At 38.5% G+C, this 9,611-nt stretch overlaps 1 protein-coding gene across 2 annotated transcripts in view; it reads left to right on the top strand.

Moving 5' to 3' along the window:
- Mmrn1 (multimerin 1) overlaps positions 1-5,586 on the top strand; it is a 43,424-nt gene extending 37,838 nt beyond the window's left edge. Inside the window, exons 7-8 of one of the 2 annotated variants that reach the window (XM_005360553.2) lie at positions 3,730-3,879; positions 4,799-5,586. In XM_005360553.2, coding sequence (XP_005360610.1) covers positions 3,730-3,879; positions 4,799-5,220 — 572 coding nt within the window. In that variant the 3' untranslated portion in view covers positions 5,221-5,586. Of the gene's footprint in view, positions 1-3,726; positions 3,880-4,798 lie in introns of both variants that reach the window. The other variant, XM_005360552.2, reaches the window with a different exon arrangement.
- Positions 5,587-9,611: the final 4,025 nt, after the last annotated feature.

Below are 9,611 nucleotides of genomic sequence, written 5' to 3'. Positions count from 1 at the left end.
GAGAGAGAGAGAGAGAGAGAGAGAGAGAGAGAAAGAAAGAAAGAAAGAAAGAAAGAAAGAAAGAAAGAAAGAAAGAAAGAAAGAAAGAAAGAGATTTTGGAAGCTAATGCAGACAGGTGATTAGAAAGCACGGGTAAGCAATTGTGTGGTCAAACAAGAAGTTTGAACTACTGTAGTAATAGGATAAAGTTCGGGTACTCAAGTAGGCAGAATTGAACCCATCTCTCAGATTAGTGAATCCACAGAAAGATCGGGATGAAGGGTGGGCCACATGCTCAGTAATGCTGAGAGTCGAGAGCTCCATCTCAGAAAGTAATGGGGCAGGAGAATGACAGCTGAGTGTGTACACCGGACACTGAACACCAAGCAGAAGTCTTAGCCTTGTAGAAGTGAACGGAACTGGTAGCAACAAGAGAAAGTTGTCATTTTATAGTGTCTTAATTTTTTTCTCCCTGGAACAGGTCTGGTGTCTTACAAGCCAAGTCTACAGGTGGGATTGACATTGTCATCTGGGAAAGTTAGAATTATAGAGTTGATCAAGTTTCAGAAATAATTCATTATACTGCACCTCTGTTGTGTAGTCTACTCATTGCTAGTGAAGTTTGTTAAATGAGCAGTCTCCCGGGAGTTAATCACGGAGTTAGGTCAAAACGAATGGAGCCAGTGCTTTGCAGTCAGGAGCTCACATTTCAACAAGCAATCGAGATTCACTGGGAGTTTTCAAGCTAGCAGGCAGTGGGTTAAGTTCCAGAATGAGCTCTGACTGCAAACGAAAGGCCTTAATGTCTGGTTCAAGGCGTGAACCTGTTCTAAAAATGCAGGTCAGCTTACAACTTTTCTTCAAATACATTGAATGTAATACATACAAATACATAAAATATGTTGCCTAAACTGTTTAAATACTTTCCTAGACTGGAAAAGCAGTTTATAGAGTCTCTGTAAAGAAAATTCTAAAATGATGGGAAAGATTGAATGTACTAATATATTCTCTTTAAAAAATTAATAAGTTTGACCACATTTTAGTAAGTTGCTTATGTACATAGAAAAACAGAGGATATACAGATTTTTTTTACATAAAGCAATTATTAAGCAAAACAAATCACCCAGTTTTAAAAATGAGAAATATAGGTTCCTCATTTCATCCTGCCATACAACTCCAGGGTGTTCATCTTTCATGGAGGTTTTGTTGTTCCCTTTTCTGATACTACATCTAATCGAGTAAATTTCAGTGCTAATACACTTAAAAATCACCCTGCATCTCAGTAGTTTTCTGCACATCTCTATCTGACTGTGTGTGCACATCTGTTGTTGTGTATGTACGTGCATTTATGTCTGTGCATATGTCTGTATGTGTGAGTGTATGTATGAATATGTATTTGTTTACGTGTATTTTATGTGTGCATATGTGTGTGTGCATTTGTGGCTTTGTGTATGTGTATAATGGTGTATATATAGCTGTGTGCATTTATTTTTATCTGTACATGTATGCACACATATATGGATGTGTGTAAACATTTTTGTGCTTTGTGTTTATATATGTGTGCTATGTGTGTGTATGAATTCAAGTGAATTGGCATATATAGTGCTACTTGAACATCCATGTTTATTAGCTATTGACAATAGCCAAGATATAAAATCTGATTACCTGCTCATCAAAGATTAATAGATAAATAAATATATTGTCTGTCAGGGATGTGGCTCAGTAAATAATGTGTCTGCCATACAAGCCATGAGGACTTAAGTTTGGATCCCCAGGACTCATGTAAATAGCTTGTGTTTGTAATCCCAGAACTGGAGAGGCAGAGACAGGAAGACTGTGGCACTCATTGTCCAGGATAAGTAGCCAAATCAATGAGATACGGGTTTAATGAAAGGCCATGTCAAAAAATCAGGTGGAAAGTGGTCAAGACATGCCACACCAATCTCTGAGCTCCACATTATACATATGCACTTAATAGCACCCCTGAACACACATGCAAAGAAAGATGTTTTATGAACATACAATAGAAGCTTATTCGCTTGTAAAAATATTAAAAATATGTCGCATGTAGAAAACTAAATGAAGCTGGAAGTCACCATGGTGAGATAAATAAGCCAGATTCACACAAATGTAATTTCCTTCACATATACAATCCAGTCATTATATATGAAGTCAGAGCAGGGGTATGCTGGGGCATGGGGAATTCCAAAATTTAAGTGATCTACAGTCACAAAATTTGAAATGAGTGAATTTTAAATTTAGATTACTGCCACAAGGTGGTGCCATAACAAAAACTGTGGCAAGTAAAGAACGGTTCTTCCAGCATTTTTGCTGAATTTACATAATTTTGCATTATGATTATACCTGCTATTGTAACTTGAAGCTCTAGAAAAATTCTTTTGTGTGTACTGCATGAACTGTAAGCTCCCCAAGAGTCAATGAAGAGTGTTGAGGCTGTACCACGTTCTTTAGTTGCTCTTCTTTCTTTCTCTCTTTGTAGCAATATGCTCTGATTTATTGACAAGTTGAATCACTAGCTATCAAAGGGAATTTTAATTTTTTGAGATAAAATTAAAATAAATCAAAATAATATTACAAAATCCCTATTAGCAGTGACCTTTGTGTACACAGACCAGAAGTATGGACCTAAGTGAATGAGCCCTTTAATGAGAGTATGGCCAAATTTTCCAGTCAAGGGGTCTGGCCATTTAGCTGTCAATCAACATTTGACCTTTTTGTCAGATCCTTGTATTTGAATTTTTAAACTGTTTCTACCTGATATAAACATGATTTAATTATGGCTAAATTTACTATTACTTAATAATAGTAAGTCATGTGATCCATAATAGTGTCAAAGGTGTTTAAAAACCTACAGACTGTTGTCAGGGTTCAGTGAATTGTCAGCTCATCTCCATTATCCATTTTCAATTTTTTAAGTGAAAATGATCTTGTGTCTGATCATCAGAGGCTTTCATGAGTGATAAATATGAGTCATTAAATTTGTGTGTTAAGATTTTTCTCTTAATTTGTCACTTACCAAAATTTTAACTTTCAAAGTAAGAGTTTATTTTCAGATGATCAAATATAAAAGGCCTTTTTCTCCCCTTTAGTGTTAAAAAGGGCAGAGCTAGAGGATGATGGTTCAGACTCTAAGAGTGCATTCTAGTCCTACAGAGAACACTGTTTCTATTCCCAGGACCCATGCCAGGCAGCTCACAACTGCCTCTAACTCCATTTCCAGGGAATCTAAGTCCCTCCGCTGGCATGAGCAGGAATCTGTACACACATGGCACACACAAATTTATTCATGTGTGCATATGAACACATAAAAGTTTTAAATAATAATATATCCTTAATACAAAAAAGTGTCTTTCTTCTCAATTGATTTGAAACCTTAACCTTGTCATTTTCCAGTTCAAATATAAATAGTTCTGTATTTGGATAGTTATATTCTGTTCCAAAGTTGATCAAAAGTTTAAGACACTCAAATACAATTGGTCACAGAATTATCTTTACATCACACAACAAGGGCAGATATAAGGGTTTTGCAGGAAGTCCCATGTCCACCCTGATGAGTGCCAGAAATGAGCTATTTGCTTAAAGTCCAATACCCACACTGGTGAGTGGCTTCAGGCTAAAGACACATTTTCCTTATTTCAAATTCAGCATTTCAATTATCCTACTGCACAACTCTTGCTGGAGATGGAAATAGATTATCGCTTTTTTTTACTATGATTCCCTTCCAGGAGCGCATGAACGCTCCAGCTGCAGCAGCTTCCCGTGCCAGAATGGCGGCACATGCATCAGTGGGCCGGCCAGCTTCATCTGTGCTTGCCGGCACCCTTTCACGGGGGACACCTGCACTGTGAAGACAGCGGAAGAAAACGCCTTAGCACCAGGTACAAGCCTCACCTTGTTATGCTTTGCAGTGTCACATACAAACACGGGCAGGAAATAGTTGTGAAAGACCATTTGTGCCTTCTTAGCCTGTTTTTCCTGTTTTCTTCACTCCTGTAGATTGGTGTTAGTTTCACATCTGAGAGCACAGCACTCCTGGCCCTGAGGCTGCTCAGCCGGACAGGGTACTGGCAGGCAGCTGACACATAAATTTGATGCTCAGATCACACAGGGAAAGGGGAGAATTAACTCCTGAAAGTCAACCGATGGCCTGTACAAATGCACATATATACGATAAGAATAATAATATTAAACTTTAACGTAGCACTCTTGACTTTTGTAATAGAAAATTTAAAATACATTATCTTTGGTGGCCACAGAATATTTCAAGTCAGACTTTATCTGTTTCCTGTGTTCAAAAGTACATTTTAGTCCATTTTTAATTTTTCCTACGTGTATGTGGAATTAATTACACAGAAACTTGCTGTTGCCTGCTTCTTCTTGATGAGCACGGCTTCATTTCACTTCAGTTTCAACCTCTAGAAAGGAATGTGGAAACTGTCTCCCCATCCTGCAGGGCATTCTGGCCTCCTCTAATGATCGGGCTTTGAATTGCACCATCTTTAGGGACCGTAAAGCAGTATGCAGATGATCTTGCAGGCATTTGTACAAGAGAGGTGAGGGGTGTGACAATCAACCCTGATCTGAACGGAGAAACGGGCTTCCAGGAGACTGAGTGTTTCCCTGTTCTTTATCCCACAGTGGAGGCAGGCACACAGACGCATGGGCATTGTTCAGCTTGAAAGAGACCTTGGTGCTTGTGCTAAAGACTGTGCAACTGAGATAAATTGAGAACTATAGGAAGAAAAACAAGATAAAAACCTGAAAAATAACTCTTGCCTTGTTTTTTTCCTTGAACAGATTTTTCCAAAGGATCTTACAGATACGCTCCGATGGTGGCGTTTTTCGTATCTCACACTCACGGAATGACAACTCCCGGTCCTATCCTGTTCAATGATCTAAGCGTCAATTATGGCGCTTCCTATAACCCAAGGACTGGCAAGTTCAGAATTCCATACCTTGGAGTGTACATATTCAAATACACTATAGAGTCATTCAGTGCTCATATCTCAGGGTTTTTGGTGGTTGATGGAGTAGACAAGCTTAGATTTGAGTCTGAAAACCCCGACAATGAAATACACTGTGATAGAGTTTTGACTGGGGATGCCTTATTTGAATTAAACTATGGGCAAGAAGTGTGGATGCGTCTAGTAAAAGGAGCAATTCCAATCAAATACCCACCTGCGACCACATTTAGTGGTTTCTTGTTGTACCGCACCTAAGATTGTCTAAGAGACAGACTGGCACTCGACTGCAGAGCTGGCTCTCTCTCTTTTTATCTACCCTTGCACACGCATGTGCTCTGTTGCGGCATTTCTGCATGAAATGAGAAATGTCTTCTAAGAGTCTAAATGGATATGTCATAAAATGGTTTGGTTAACCTGTGCAAGAAAGAATTATTTCCCCTAAGGAAACGCAGACACTGCACAGAAACCCAATGTGTACATTACTGTACACATGCCTACCTATGCTCCTTCACTGTGGTATCTCTACTGTAAAATAAAATGTCAGCCACATGCTATCGTCAGTCGCAGCAAGACTTGACAAGGAAACTTAAATTCTGATTTATTCTCTGTGTGTAACTATAGAACAAGAATTTCCTAGAATAACAAACTCAAATATAATTCAAAGGCAAAAAAAATATCGCCATTTTTCAACTTCTATTTCTGCTTTACTTTTGAGTTGATCATTTTTATATACTAACATTTATATTTGTGCTAAAAAACTAAGAAAAGTAAAATATAAATATAAAATATGCTTAAATATTCTCTTTTCAAAATTGGAAAATGGAGAAATAACTGACTCCTATTTGGATACTTTTATACTTTATTCTACGGATATGTGTATTACTTCTCTGCCTCTGTCACATAACATCTATATGAAGACAAGTGCAATGCTTTTAATTCATATTCTTTTATTATAGTGTTGTGAGGAAATTTGGGGTTTCCTTTTGTGGACTCTAAGTCTTAATAATAAAGGATTATAAAGATGGACACTGAAGGAAGCTCAAGTCCCATTTCTTTAAAGTCTGGGCAAAAAGTAGCAGCTGTACATTTGGGAAGCTTCCAGGAGGAGTGAGACAGAGAAGAAAGGAAAAGGTCATGAGCTTTTCTACCTTTTTCATCTGTAATGTGTGTGTGTGTGTGTGTCTTTACGCACGCGCATGTGTACATGAATGTGTGGCGTTCTGAGAGTCCTCTCTCTTACACACTGAACTCTAACTACTGGGCCATCTCCCCAGGCCTTCATGCCTTTCTGAGTTAAGTCATCATGTTCAGCAATGGAGATCCAGATGTAAATGCTTGGTAAAAAAGAAAGAGGCTTTCAGAGAAAGAGAGAGAAAACCTGGAATGAAAGGGAAAGATTCCCAGACCGTTGGCCAATATTCAAGAAATAGAAGGTCGGCATTGAGGTTACAAGTGAATGAGGCACAATTCCTCTATGTCGCCATCAGCAGCAGGAGGACTTCCCAAGAGGTTTAGGGACTCCCAGTGAGGCCAAACCAGGATTCTCAGTTCTGACAATGAAACTATCAGGACCAGAGCTGGCAGAGATGCAAATTTTACTAAAGATCTTTTAGTACAAGTTTAACAAAGATGGGCAGGAGATGAGGGGGACTTGGCAGAACTAAGGGGGGGCCTGCCATGGAACATAGGTATGGGCATCTCCAAGAGGACTGGTGCTCATCATTTCCACAATAAGCCTCTGTGTGATGTTGGTGGAGTTTGGAGGTATCATCTTAGAACTGGATGGTCCTTATCACTGTGAGCAGCAACTGGCAGGACTACAATGGGTAAGGTAAAAGTCTACTCTGCGAGAATAAGGAAAGCAGGGTAATATTACTGTAAAGAAGGTCTAGTTTCTTTTAAAAGTTTCACCCAATGTCTGGGAAAGGAGTAAGAACTGTAGCAGGGAAGGGCTTTTTTAAGAAATATATGTATACTATCCCTTTAAAGAGACAATTATGCCTCCCATTTTCTTGGTGTGTCTTCCCTGAATCACTTTCCTGTAGGGTCCCCTAACAAGGTGTTTGATAGACTGTCGGGAATAAATCTTAAAGGAGGAGAAATTTGCAATTTTCTAATCTTTGGAGGAGATCAGAATGTCTTATCCAGCTACCTAAAAGTATAACATACAGATCTACCCTTATTTCTAAAAGGCTAAGTATTAATCTGTATGATTCAATGAATTCTTGTATGCATGATATGCCTTTGTCTTAGAAACAACTTTATACAGGGTCTCATTGACTATAGCAGCATGCTACAAGTAGGAAGGTATCATGTCAGCAGCAATGAAGCTAACTACTATTATTTTTAGGATAACATTTTTTAGGATAGTATTTTCTCTTTATATTTGTCAGAGGATTTCTGAATATATTCTCATGAGTAGTAATAAAAACAATGACAATATTTTTATAATGCCATCGTCTCTCAGGAGTCAATTTTAATGACCACTATATTGCCATTAATTATGTATTAATCTATCAAATACATATTATGTATTCCCATCCTCTTCCTGCCCATGAAATACAGAGGCGCACAGAGGCTGAGAGATTTACCTCTCAAAGGAAGAACGTATGGACAGAAAATAAACATTTCTTAATTTCATTAAGTGCTAACTGGTTGACCTTTGTGATAGGAGGCTGCTTGTTCATTACCTGGCTGTCTAGACTCCCAAAATAATCACACAGAAATCATATTATTTAAATCACCACTTAAAGTGTGAAACAATCCCACACTAGTTTGGATACAAAGGGTTATTTATTTGAAGGGAAAAAAAACAGAACACCATCCTACACAACAGCCAGGAAAGGAGTCTAATTGCTGGAGCAAGTGGGAGAGCAGAGGGCTGCCACTGCTTTTTAAAGAGAAAGAGACCACACCCCAGTGGGCTGGTATCTCAACGGCTATTGGCTGAATGAGTGGAAGGAGCTCCCGCAGCAACCACTTGGTCCATTAGCTCTAGCTTCTTATTGGCTAGCTTTTACATCTTAATTTAACCCATTTCCACTATTATATATTTTAACCAGCAAGGTTCCAATGTGTCTGTCTCTGGCAGCAGCTCCATGGCTTCTCCCCTAACTCTATCTCCTTTCTCCCAGTTTAGTTTGCCCTGCCAAGCTCTACTTGATCAGGCCAAGCTGGTTTCTTTATTAACCAATGATATTCACAGCATCCAGACAAGATTCCCACATCGGACCTTTATATATTTCTTTCTATCTGTAATATACTAATATTAAACTGCTCAACATATCCTCATCAAATTTTACAACTTTTAAAATGTGTTCAAAGTTCAAAATAAAAATGGCATTTTCATATAATAGATGCTTGAAAATTTTTTCATATTTACTAAAAATTAAAAGCATATGTTAATACCAAGAATGCACATGAATGTTCATAGTAGCTTTCTTGGTGATAGTTCAAAGCAGTGCATCACCCACATGTCCAACAGACAAGTAAAAAACTCTATGTATCCAAAGAGTGGACAGATACCAATTAATGCAAGGACAGACACATTACAGCATCTATGAATGTCATCAAAAGAGTGTTACAGCAGATTGTGACCTATAGCCAATTCTGCAAGTGAACTTCGTGCACAGGGAGTTCACAGACACACTCAGAGCAGGTCGGGATAAAGGGGAGAGCATGGGCTAGGAGTGGAACCTTGGAGGCTTCACTGAGTTCTCTCTGATTGTGGATAAATCAGTGGTTTTTTTAAGAAAATTCAAAAAGCGAATACTTTCTGCAGTCCCTGACTAGAAAATTACCATAGTTAAACTGCTGTTTACTTTGTTTCTTCAAATAGAGGGTAGACATATGTTTTTCTTTCCACATCCATTTCCAGTATCTGTGTCAATGCTGTTCTTCTGTGTTAGAAAGCAAGGAAGGAAGCCCCTCAATAGCCCTTGTCATCTCAGGCCAGGTTGACCCATGAGTTTTATAATTAAGTGACAGACATGCAGCATTATCTGAGGTTCTGGTGTTCACATTTTAACGATGAACATTAATCTTTGTATACACATTTGTAGGATATAAGGTTAGACAACAGTGTCACCAATAACTAAGAAGCAATACAGCAACCTTAAGTTGCTTGACTTTGCAGGGTTGTGTTTTAAAAGTTAGCAAGTACAATTTAAGCAACTTAGAAATGTCTTTCTGTCATGGTCAATTTACTCATATAGTATAAAAAGCCATCACAGGGCCTTTTCTTGAGTTCCTCTAAGGAGACAGTGGACGTTGTTCTTTTCCCTCTGCAGATTCAGTCACAGAAACTGTCCTCATGTTTCTGTGGCCAGCAAGCTCCAGGGAATTTCCAGCCCCTGACCGCTGACACCATCCTGTCATCCATGCTTAATAGATAATATGACAGATATTAAAAACCTTTCAAACATAATCTAAGAGCATCCTGTGAGTCAGAACAAACATGTTCTTAGCTGATACAGCTCGGAGTCAGGAAGGTGTTTGCATAGCCTGCTTCATGTAAGTTCTGGAAGAGCAGAGGCTCATCTGATTCAGTATTGTTCCTTCTTCTGTGTCTCTGACCAATCTGTAGTACAGGGGTTGATATTCCATATTTTAAAACCCTTTGTTAAGACTGGAAAAATGTCACATCA

Source organism: Microtus ochrogaster, linkage group LG3 (genome assembly GCF_000317375.1).
Source record: "Microtus ochrogaster isolate Prairie Vole_2 linkage group LG3, MicOch1.0, whole genome shotgun sequence".
NCBI classification, from domain to species: domain Eukaryota; kingdom Metazoa; phylum Chordata; class Mammalia; order Rodentia; family Cricetidae; genus Microtus; species Microtus ochrogaster.
This window is presented reverse-complemented; position numbering and strand designations above follow the sequence as displayed.